Raw genomic sequence first — 12852 nt, forward strand, 5'->3', positions numbered from 1 at the left:
CATCGCAACGGTATGCTAATTAGGAAGTCGAGTCGGGATTCTTGCACGATATGTGACACAAGATCAGCCCGTAACCTAGTATTAAAGCTTGTTTAGAATAAATGATGTGATAACGAAATTCCAATATAACATTGTATAAAAACATCTTGTATCCACTACTACGCATTCACTAAATAATAAGCCGTTATACAAATCGTTATAAAAATTTTTTTTAAATATTCCAATAGATTCGATTATAATAACTATTCTCGCAAATAAATTGAATCGTTTACACTCTATAGTTCATTTCAAATTAAAGGTCGTTGATTTTTTTTTCTTTGTTCCTCGCGCTAGACGAGATAACCGAAGGCGGCATCTAAATGTCGCGGAGATTTCACACTTTACGAACGATTCAAGCGGCGTTAGCTTAAACCCGCCCATGATCGTTTCGTCATCTACTGTCTTTGGCACGACTACAGGGGAAAGTTTGGTATCGCATGCTTAATGGAGGTACGGTGGCGTGAATTCCTTGCGCAGCATACAGTCACGCGTCGTGTTACATGCATCATCGTGCTGTCTGGTCCGTCGGCAAAAATGTAATTAGGGATGGCAATTAGCAATTGGCGGCAGTTTAGCAATTGCACAGACAAGTTTACGGAGACACATAATTACGGTCAGTAATGTTAACTAGATCGTATTTCTTTGTCTCGTTATACTACATCAACTTGATATTAACAAGATACTTTATAGCCTGTGGCTGTATGTTTACGAAATCAATCATTCTGTACTAAATCATAACTATACGATTGTTAACACTATCTTCTCGCAGTTATCAAGAGAATAATCTATACGGAAAGAACGATTTTACTAAAGTATCTAAAAATTTAGCTAGACATAGATCTAAAAATAATTTTATTCGCTGAACAAAATTCTGGTTATCGCAACTAGAATTCTAATAGATTCTATCAGAGAAAACTCTAGTTTATCTATATTTTTTACTATAATTTCAATTAATACAATCAGATTGTCTTTTTCCGGTATTAAACCATCATAAATAATTGTCTAAGAAATCATAAGCATTACTGCAAAAAGTTATAATATTCTAGTAACCAGTTTGAGCGAATTATTTTATATAATAATATTGATGTGGTCCAATAAAATTATTTTCAGATTTAAATCTAGTCTAAAATTTTATATACTTTCGCTTTTTCTGTATCTCTGCGAATGACGCTCTCTCACAGATGGTCAAACATGCGATGATCGATGGTTGGATATTCATGCGCATCATTGTCACGTGCACTTTATCACGTAAGTCCATCGAGTGAGTAAATAGAATCTACATAATCTGCATAAGCCAAAGTTTACCATCGAATTTATTGAGGAAGTTGACAGACGTGAACAAATATCAGTGTGTGGGGTCAAGATAGAACATTAGTAACGTTTGTTGGTCAAGTTAGAATATAAAGGAGATTTTTAAGCTTTCTTAAAGTTAACCACTACTTCGTAGTCACTACTTAAGAAAATCTTTGCCGAGCCCATTCTGGAAAATCCTAGGAGATACGTTCATCGTTATAAGAGAAGCGCAACGTACGTGCGTTAAGCATCGTAGTATCCAACGATCGACTTCAACGTGGACTCTTGAGCAAGTGTCGAGAGAAGAGGCACGGGAGGTGGTACACAGCAGGGACAGGTAGACGGGCGCGCAATTAATTTCCCGAAGCGAAGGTTCGCATATCGGTTCAGAGTGGGCGAACACGACGAAATACGCTACGCGAGAAGAGAAAAGCGACGTAGGCATAAACGAAGACAGTTAATGGGTGGGCGCGGTGAAACGTAGAGAAGGAAGAGCGAGGCAAAACCAATCCCTTTTAACCTTGCTCGCGATCGAAAAAGATCGATATACCATTGAATGTACGTGTTTTTACCGGGTGCGCGTGGGACCACATACTATCCTCCCGGTAGCAGTGCGCGACGTGGATCAGGAAGCTGTCGAAAGCGCGACCTTGCCCCACCGGAAACGGTTGATAGATTTGCGTGAGACCAAACCGAGTCCGAAAGTAAACAAAAAATCCTAGGGGCGTGTACCGAGATTTTAATTGTTCCAGAAAGAAACAAAATTATATCGTATACAGCGAACCGCATATACGGAAAGGACAATTTTGCTGAAGTATATTTAAAAACTTAAGTAGATACAGATCTGAAAATAATTTTGTTGAACTACCAAGGTAATTATGAAAAACTCAAGTACGATAAGTAATGCTGCAAAAACTTTGACATTCTAGCAGCCAGCATCCTACATAAATTTAACAATTTGACAAAATCATTTTCAGATTTAGTATGTGTTTAGCTAAGTTATTTTAGATACTTCAACAAAACTGTTCTTTACGAAGTAAAATATTATTTTTAAGATATTTTTAGTATTTTACAGCTAATAAGAAGAAAAGAAAAAAATAAATATCAGTCAAACATGCGATTAGAAGAAGGGAGTTTCTAGAAAAAAGGATTACCAATAATGTATTTTGAAAATTAACTGCATAGTTTAAGTTATCACGATGTGTTAAGGATGATCGACGTTTTCAGTCAGAGCTATAAATACGGTATACATAATTGCGGAATACGATGGCGTTGATTGCACTGCGACTCGGGAGGAATAAAAGCGTCGAAGGAGTTTATAAAACGCTTTTTTTTTTCCGAGAAAAAAATTGTGTGATAAAGGGTTAAGAGGAATTCTCTGGCACGCAATCAATCGTGATAGATACGAGCACAAGTCGTTAAATCGCGCGTAGGTGCGCCGCGCGCGTGTAACTCGTAATCACATTTAAATTTCAATCGAGGCACAATCGCCATTAATGGAAACCGTACAAATTGCACGTGAGGATGTACCCGTTTTTTTCCGACGACGAGTAACCAACATCTCAGAACTTGTCAGCGTCGCGATTAATGTCCGCTTGCGAAATACGGCTAATAACTTTAATCGGCTCATAAGCAAAGACTTTGTCCTCTGGTATATACTTAAGAAAATGGGTAGCAAGCAACTGTAGAAATGACTAATTGCATGGCGAGCATAATCGCAAGTATACAATGTAAATATCTCTGTTTCGCTGCACTTTCTTCCATATACATAGAACCTTTACGCCAATTACAGCTAATTTTTGTTTTTTTTTCACACACAAATATCTTGGAAAACATTATAATATTGAACTGAAATTATTTACTTTTCGTATATCTTAAAAAATTGGAGCATAAAATAATTGTAACAAAATTTCATTGAAAGTATTCAAAGTGAGCTTGAAATATCTAAAGGAATTATTACCTACATGCATATAAATCGAAAGATACAAGACTTTACTGACTTTACTTAATTAATGTCTTATCGGCATTAATTTCACGCTTAATCTTGCGCGAATATCCGTAGCGAAGTTTCTCTTTATTGCAAAACAAAAAAGAGCGAAAATTAATTGACGACGTATAAAGGTCGGGCGTGATCTAACAAATTATCGATATGGGACGCAGGCACGCGCCGATCTGTTTAAAGAGCGACTTTTGCGAGATGTCCGTGATGGCAACTCGTGAGAGATCGGGCTATAAAAGCCACGTAACTTTTCGCCTTGGGGCGACCGAGCGCGACCGGAGGTCGGTCGAGAAGGGACGGTGCACTTGACTCCCGACGAGATCGAGATCACGTTCCGTGAGATCACGTCCTCGTAGGTTTCTCTCATGGACCACGAATTGAACGACGTGGGGAAAGGGGAGTCGGGGTAGGAAGGATACAGTCCAAGAAGGAAGCCGTGGTACGTTAGTCCTTGTCTGAAATAGAGCGCTACATATGCCTGCGCGGCGATTCCTGAGTGGAATATTTAATTTGCACGGAAAGAGAGCTGAACGCAGTGATTAGGCCTAATTTGCGAGATATGTATTAAAGCGCGCCTTGTGTCCTCGCAAACTGGAGATTGCCTGAGTCAGTCAGTCTGAACAAGGTCGAAATACGTCAGGAGGCAGCTTCCCAGAATCGATCGAATCATGGTATTTTTACGCGGATCAACTGGATGCCGATGTGATGCTACCTTTGATAAGTTGGATTCAAACGATTGCTGCTGATAATCTCTTTTATTGCATAAAAGATCATCGTTCCGTTGCGGTTAATCTATCTAGGCGATGAGTCGAAAATCATGAACCCTTCGTTATCCGCGTGGAATGTCTGAAACATCCTCAATCGTATCTCAATCAATTCATTCACCCTCTAAAAAAATGTTCCATTCTTTAGCCTCTCTTAATTCTAGCGGATTTTTCTCTAATATATGGTTTCAATAAAAAAAATGTAGTGGAATTTTCTATGGAAGAACTTACACTTTTAATTCATTTATCCAGTTTTTAATAGATGAATACGTATTATAAACATAGGCATATATATGTGCCTCCCCGTATAAAATTTTTTTGCTTAGAGCAAATGCTAAGAAAAATTCCTCTTTCATAAATAGAATTTTTTTTGCTAAATATATGATACTATTTATACATATTAATCTATTTAATGTAATTTGTTTCATAATAAAAAAAAATTTTTTTCCGTATTTATCTTTATCCTAAAGGACGTGAAGAATATCAATTTTTATTTAATTGTAAATCATTAAAGAGAACAATGAAAATTGAGATGATAATGTTGAAGCGTTAGAAACACCTTACGTGACTAATTACGCGAAAAAACTTGCAGGCGAGTAATGTAGAGTTAATCGCTATCAGGCATGATTCCAGCCCGCATCGCGTAATTTCTGCCTGTACTGTTATAGTGTTATATACTCAATCGATCAAGCTTTCAAGCATCGCTGGCTAATATCGTCTAAAAAATTTAGTATTTCACGAGATGAATCATTATTTTATCGCGATGCAAATGTTACAAAGTTAATGTTATCATAATAGAAGGATTAATCACGATTACCGCAACTGGCTATATCGCGGGAGGGAACAATCGCCTCCCACGCGACCGTCGAGTAGGTATTACAAAATTTCTGTAATACTCGGTCAACAGTAGTCACGGTCGGCGTTTTTCATTTTATCCAGTCTGATCGTACAAAAGAAAACGTGCGATTCACACGCCTTGGCACATGCCTTCAACGTTGCATAAAATGGAGCGCGCGATTGTTCCAACGGCATAGATGTAATACGATGGTGCGGAGATGCCATCGTGTCGGATGCGTTTCTTCAAGCGTGCCGCATTCATGAACAGAGAGAGAACTAAATCGACGAACGGTTTACTACTCTACCACATCGCTATTTATGCGAATTTGCACTAACACGAGAGTAGTTACCTGATTTTTCTTTATGTAAACAATCTTTATGTAACCGCCTGTTTTTACATTTCAACTAAAATTATATACATTTTACTAAAATTATTATTATTTTTTAATAACTATATCTTTGATTGTTTTGAATTTTATTCATTAATATTTATTTAAAAACATAGAAGCCAAACAAATATAAACGGAATAAGCACGTTAAATAGATTGTGATAATTTTTCTGAAGAAAAAAGAAATTAAAATTTTAATTAATATAACATTTTTTCATTCCATCTTCGATAAAATATATTTAAAGGTTCATAAAGAATAATTATATAAAAGAAGAAAGAAAATATGTAAAATAATATCTCTATATACAAAACAATATTTTTACAATTTACATTTTCTTGCCGCTAGAGTGTAAAAACACTCAGGTGATTATTCCCGAGTTAAGAACGACCTGACGACAAGAAAGAAATATTCAGAATTCTGTTTTCTTCTCGTATCAGTATCGCTGTCATATGCAATACACGTGGAAAATTATGGGCGCGTTCGTGAGTTGCGACGACGAGCGATGTATAGACCAACAAAAGACGAGGTCCAAATTACCCGAATTGGCATAAAAAATCAGGTAAACCAAAGAACATGCGATAAGATGGAACTTGCTTCCGGTCGTTGGTCTTTCTTACGACCGACAAACACACCCGAAGGTGAAGTACAAGACTACAGATACTTTGTCACAAAAATAAAAAAAAGCAGACATTTCGTTACACGTTAAAGTACAAGACTGATATTTCATGACAGCAAGAGTTAATGTTTAATTTAACGATAATGTGAGGCCATTTTATTTTTCACAAATGGAATTTTTCATCAAGAATATCACATTTCTGTAAAAGCGATTGTATGAAAATCGATTAAAATTTTCTCATTACATTTTATAATATCATTAATAAAATCTCGATTAAAACAAGAGATCACCGCGCATATTATCGTTATTCGAATTCACGTTATTCTTATCACTATTCATCATTTGAAGCAATTTGTATATATACTAGAAAAAAGCAAATGTTACGTATTACCAAAGAATAACAAATGCCAACCTACCCAGCTACCATTGAAACCACTCTCGGAAGTCAAGAGATAAGACAAGGGATACGCACCTTTCCCTGTCTACACGCAACAATAAAATTCGCGCGTCGAGGTGTGGTTACATGAATCGGAATCTGTGAGATAAGAGCGAACCCCCACGTACTTCCTAGATTTCGTTACGCGGTCGTTAGACGATAATGCGCGACTTATGGCTCTCACGTCCGCGCTTATCGATTTCCTGTATCCACGGGACAGGTAAACGGGATTGATCACGACCCGCGGCCGGATACGTGTGCATACGTCAACCGGACTTAGGGCAGGATGATGGAGCCTTCTCTCGACCTCCCGTCTGTCCTTGATACCTAGAGCACCCACGGAGAAGTGTCTCCCCCTCGCCATGGACAAGGCACGATACATGGGTCCAACCGTCACCACGTACGTGCGTCTGGGAAGGAAGAAAAAAAGATCGATCCTCTCTCGACCGTGGTGGAACTGCCCGTGTGCAGAATCGCGACGTGCCGCGATGCGAGCGAGCGAGCGAGCGAACGTGAGAGTGGGAGATACGAAGGTATAAAACCGATCTGGTGGACTGGTGCCAGTCAGTCCAAAGGCCAGATGCGGCGGCGGCTCTAGTCGCACGCGTGCGAGAGAGACGATCACGACGATACTCGGCGTGCGGTACTCTTAACTGACGCGGAACACGCGTCACACACACACACACATACACACACACACACACACACATATTACATGCAACAGTGACCAGCGCACTACCGGTTGTTTCCTCCGTGGTGATTCCGTGCAAGATTTTTCGCAAAGAGATCGCGAGAGATAAATTCGTGCTCGCGCACGTCCGAAGGAAAATTAGTTGACGAGACGACGAGGCATTGTCCTGCTCCGAAAACAGAGAGGACAGCGAGCTCCGATTTGACTCTGTCTTCTAATCATATTCCTTAGGATATACGCGCTTCATAACGATCTCTCTCTCTCTCTCTCTCTCTCTCTTGAATACCGCTGAGAAGGCGAAGATCTCGAATTTAAACGCCGATAGTCACGCACGGAGCACTCGCGCGAGAAATCGATTCGTTCTTCGAGGGTGACCGACGGTGGGTTTCTTGTGGAATCCGTGAATTTAGTACAAGGGAGATCATTAGCCAATACGCCAAGGAGTGGTGATCTCGTGAGGACGTTCGACGAGAGGAACGACTCCCCGGATAATACTGATGAAGATCCAGGAAGCATCATCTTTCGATAACAACTTAGAGAGTATTCTGTCAGGGTGGCTTGACGAAGGAGCGACGCCTCGTAGCATGTCGGCTATTCGTATCAACGTGGAAGAGGTTTCCAACGGCGGCCAGGGTACCATTAGAGACGTAAGTCCATTGCGCGGCAGCTGCTGCTCGATAATCCAATCCTCGATGTAGTAACGTCTTACCTCGTCAGCGATGTTCAGGGAGCCGATGAACGGGGAGGGGGAGTACGAAAGGGAAGTTGCAACGTCGCGGAAATCACGCGTGTCTCCCGCTTTTTATCGGCCGCTGGCTTTCTATTTCGCCGTTCCTTCCGCCTTCATTCACAGGCGGCTGCTGCTCATCCTTGTTTCGATCTCTACATCGACGATCAACGAGCTACGTCGTAGCTCGCGAGAGACCCGAACCGTCACTTTCACGGCTTTGCGCGACGAGTGTCTCTTGGTTCGGCGGAAAAACACATATAAAGGGAATCACGAGCGTAATCATCGAATCACGAATCGAATCCGACGAAACGATCGAAGCGAGTTAATGAGCCAATAGGTCATACGCAAAATTTACGGCAAAATACCTCTTGACACGGCTACTAAAAACGGGAATATATTTACGCCGTTAATTATACCCGCGTTTACCGTGCGAGACTCCTCTGCATCGTAAAACAGTCGATGAGACGCGCAGCTAAAACTCGATTCTATTCACCGGCGCAAACAACTTCCGTCTAGTATAAATTCGAAAAATGTATACGTCTACATGCACACAACGACGTTAGATTCATTTTGGTCACGGACTTCGGCCGGATGATTTATGACGGCGAGATCTTGATGCTTGAAAGGTATCTGTTACGCAGAACTACTAGGAGAACTAGAGGAACAAGTTCAACGCACGTACGCGTGTGGCGAGCCTTAACGGGCAGCGCGATTTTAATAATCGAGGTATTCCGGTAAAAGGCGTCGAATGGACTAGGTTCATGGGCAACGTGTGTACGACTACACACTGTAATACCGTTCACCGCAAATAACTTAATAAGCTTGATAGCCATCCAAGTTTTTATGTAATGCAAAAAAGAAACGGAGTTCTACAACCTCATTGCCGGGTTGGGAAACGAAGGGCAGTATTGTTCCCATGTAAATGCATCTCATGTCGAAAGTGACTGAAGAAAATATCGCATTAGATAAAAAGCGTCTTTCCGAACGCTCACCAGCTGATATTCTACGTTAACTACATAGTAATTGTTATCCGTGAGAATCCCTCCGTGCTCTCTGAGAGATAGCAGGTATTAACTTTACCTGCATTTGAAGATGCGGCTCAACAATAGCGCGCGCGTCACGCATAATTACACAATTTCTCCGATACGGAAGTACCTTTCGACTCTCGTTCGAGAAAAGAAGAAGTCTACTTTCGTAAGATCACAGAATTGATCGTGTTAAAAATAAAACGACGGTTTTCCGGACACCCTATATGTTTGATTATCCCGGTTCTCGCAAGGCGTTTCAGTGTATGGGCGATATCATTTTCTTTCGGTTTCGTTTTATGTACGACAGACTGCGGCGCGCGATACTCCATAACTGGAAAAACGACCCGACTTCTCTCGTTCACGTTCTCGTAACGTCAACGTTTACTTTAGTATTAATAGCAGCTAATTAGAATAACGTCGCGTGCATAATCACGCGACTTTTACCAGAAGCCGTACAACAGCCGCGAAAATACACTATTAATTAATTCACAGTAAAAGATTCAGTTTCACCTTATATATCACCGATACTTAAAACTTTCACGCTTCGAGCAAACGCAGAATATTTCAATCTCATCGCGTATGCATATCATAAAAATGCAAAACGACATATATTTCTCAGAAAATTCTAATTCCGGCTTGATAATAATTAATAAAATTCTCATTAGCGGCTTCTTCCGTAACACTACGCCATGCGTATTTCCCTGCGCCTGTCGATCGCTAATTTAATTCTGAAGTCTCGTACGGAATTTATGAGCGTCCGTACATTAGTCTTTTATAACGATTCGACGTTAAGGTCAAAGAAATAAAGCGCGGATGCGGGTGCTGTCGCAAGAGAACAATCTACGTGTTTCTACCGCCGCAGGTTGAACGAGAGATCTCAACAAGGCGGTAAGCAGCCACCTGTGAGCCATTAATCATCTCACGCGTAAGTTCCATAATTCTTATAATTTTAATGTTTACGACTTCACTTGCGCGATTACGCGTCCAGGCGTGAGGCGCATGCGAGGTGTAGCACAAGCAAAACGTTATCGTGACAGACCTTGCTTTTGTCCGACATAAATTCTTCGGGATTTTAATTTACGACCGAAGAAAATTTTAATGACTAACAAAAAGTTTACACGTTTCAAGCCCTTTAGTTTAAAGTTCATCTAGATTTTATTACAAGACAGGTTTCTTCAGGGTGATGTTTTACGCGTGAAGCAATAAGATTTTGACATCCCAATAATACACCCAATTGTCATAAATTTTAATTCCCCAGACACTTTGTCCGATATTTTTTTTTTTTTTTAATCTCAATTTATGCCTTTCTGGCCATTTCGTCCCACGTTTAACTTTTGCTGTAGAATGAAAAATAACTGTAGAGTGATTTATGACTTCGTCTCTTATCTGTATCGTATCGTACGTGTGTAATTTGCGCAAGCATCGCCCTAAATATTATTCAAATGGCAAGAGACTGTTGAGTAAACAAAATACCTAGATGACTAGAAGATGACAGCTGGATAATGATCGAATCTTAACGCCAATGCCTATCTTATAGATGTGACATCTCGCAATAATATATCGATCGAAAAAGATAAAGGACTGCCAATTAAATTCGAAGGTATCGATCATTCGTTATACACAAGCGATATCAATCATTAACATGACAGCGCAATGATTCCCTACGGATAAAAAATTCTGTTACACCAAACGGCTTTTATCCGAATCTGATTTTTTCCTACGCTATTTGTAATGAAACGAGTAGAAAATTTTAATCGTCTGCTTGATTTTATTATCGTGTCGCAGATTTTCAAGAGGTGCGGACGGGAAGAATGCACGTGTAAAACGAGTGTCGTTTGCCGAACGACTAGTCACGCAAGGTATAATCTCCCTTTTTTCTGCCTCACGGCGTGCCTCGAAGACGCAGAAGTGATTACGAAGTGCTCAAAGGCAAACGTTAACTTTGGTACTTAACGTCATTGTGAGAGGAAAAAGAACGAGTATAAAATACCTCACGACGAAAAACGCCTCACGCGACGTTCGCATCTATATCGAACGAACAAACGAACACACAATATTTATTTCAGGACACAAGTGAATTCACAGAGCAAATTAGCTATGTGTAGGAAATTAGCAACGGTACTAACCTATCACCTTGTTTAGCATGCAAACTGCAGCAGCGTGTCAGAAACGATCGCTTCCTTATTCTTAACGCGTTGAAAGCAAGCGCGAACATCGGCCTAACGAGAATAACCACAAATAGTTTATTAAGTAAAAAAGTTTCGACTAATTCCTATACTATCGTATAGAAATGATTCATTATAAGGATTATCAGGATAAAATTATAATCGTTCAAGTAATTAATTCGACCTCAAGCAACGCGGCGAAATCAGATGAAGAATCTGATTACAAAAAACATCGCGTTCGAAGTTTAGTAGTAGCGCACAATTTCTCTTTAGATCATGAATTTTAATAAATAAAATCATGAATATATTTAGATATAAAAAAAAAGTATTAAGTACAATTTGTTGTAAATAAATAAATATATATTTTTAAAAAATCGCTATTTACATATATTTTTAACGTAAAAATTAAATGTTTCGTGTTGAAAAAGTTGAATATATCCAAATTTTTAAGTATATAAAATTATTTTGCGTTTAATCACTTCTTAAAGTTCGTGCACCTACCTCTCGAAAAGATTTCAATTAATTCTATATCATAAAATAAGATCGATGTACGGACAATCATATTTAATGTTTATTATTATTAAGTAATGGAGGAACATTTACTTTTAAATAAAAAAATTTTAATTCTAAAAAAAATAATCTTAGATATCAATTTGTAAATTTCGCGTGCCAAGTACTACGGTGCCAGTATCATGTGTTATAACATTGTGCGGTAAAGATTTATTTTAAAAATTTATAAACTTAAATTTATATACGTTATACCTTTATCTGAAGACAATAAGTTAATTTTATTGTTGGCTTAATATTGTACTTTTATATTGCATAAGGCTGCGATAATAATTAAGTATGTCAAGAATATTCTTTTTTGTCTTGTCCGTCTCGGAAAGGATTAGAAATCCATTCTGAGAGGGTAAATCTCTTTAGAAAACTCGTGGATTGTAGATTAAGACTCTTTTAGCCTTACGGGGGAACGTGATCGACAGAATGATCCGAGGATTTCACTTTCGCGTTCACATTTAGCACATGATTCGTCACGCGGTCGAATCCCCCTCATGCATCTTGCAACAAAATTATTCGACTGATTGCAACATACCGACTATATAGGGAAGTTCCATGACATTAACATCCGACTACAAGAAATGAAAGAGAAACTATTTACTAAATTCTTCCGTTGGAGACTCAATTTTATTATTAACGAGCGTCTTCCTTTTCACCATTGATCGGATTATCCGTGCACAACAAAATAATATAATTGCGCGTCGCATTAGCTTCGTGACGGAATGAAAAATCGTTACACGGCAGGTTACAAATTGGATTTATGTAAGACCTGGATGCAATTCATTTTGGACGCGAATTCGCTTAAGAACAGGATCCTTCGGTGGGACAAATAATTTTTTATCTGTACGCGGCAAGACACAAGTTAACACCTAAGCGAGTTATTTCATATTTTTCCTTTTGGTTGTCACGCAGAGAGCTCCAGAAGTTTCGTCGTGTAACAAATATTTGGAGAATTGATTTCAAGAAAGATCACATTAAAGATTAAAAAATAAATTGGATCAAATCAATATTATTAATGCCTTATTTTAAGCAGAGATTATCATTTTTTATAAGAAATGATTAAAAAAAATTCTTCTATTGATTTTGATCACTAAAACCGATATATACATATGTACATAGCTCAAAAATTACTTTAAACAAAACAGAAATCAATTAACAATATTCTTTTTCATGTATGAAATACAAATTAAATCTTAATAATAAACTACTTTTATTTATTTAATTAATCAAATTTATTCATGGATTTTACCACATGATAGTCGATTTTTATTGATAAATTAATGATTTAATTTTTTTATTTACATAT

The 12852-nt window shown here is 38.6% G+C and overlaps 2 protein-coding genes across 3 annotated transcripts in view; one reads left to right on the forward strand and one right to left on the reverse strand.

Moving 5' to 3' along the window:
- Window positions 1-12852, reverse strand: part of LOC108755434 (nuclear migration protein nudC) — a 90286-nt gene that overhangs the window by 61255 nt on the left and 16179 nt on the right. The window lies entirely within an intron of this gene.
- Window positions 1-12852, forward strand: part of LOC108755435 — a 61963-nt gene that overhangs the window by 35808 nt on the left and 13303 nt on the right. Inside the window, exon 1 of one of the 2 annotated variants that reach the window (XM_018498430.1) lies at window positions 6958-7712. The exons of the other annotated variant lie outside the window; for it this stretch is intronic. Coding sequence (XP_018353932.1) covers window positions 7563-7712 — 150 coding nt within the window. The 5' untranslated portion in view covers window positions 6958-7562. Of the gene's footprint in view, window positions 1-6957; window positions 7713-12852 lie in introns of those variants that run through there. 2 annotated transcript variants of the gene reach the window in all.

This window comes from Trachymyrmex septentrionalis, unplaced genomic scaffold, assembly GCF_001594115.1.
Source record: "Trachymyrmex septentrionalis isolate Tsep2-gDNA-1 unplaced genomic scaffold, Tsep1.0 scaffold87, whole genome shotgun sequence".
In the NCBI taxonomy this organism is placed as follows: Eukaryota; Metazoa; Arthropoda; class Insecta; order Hymenoptera; family Formicidae; genus Trachymyrmex; species Trachymyrmex septentrionalis.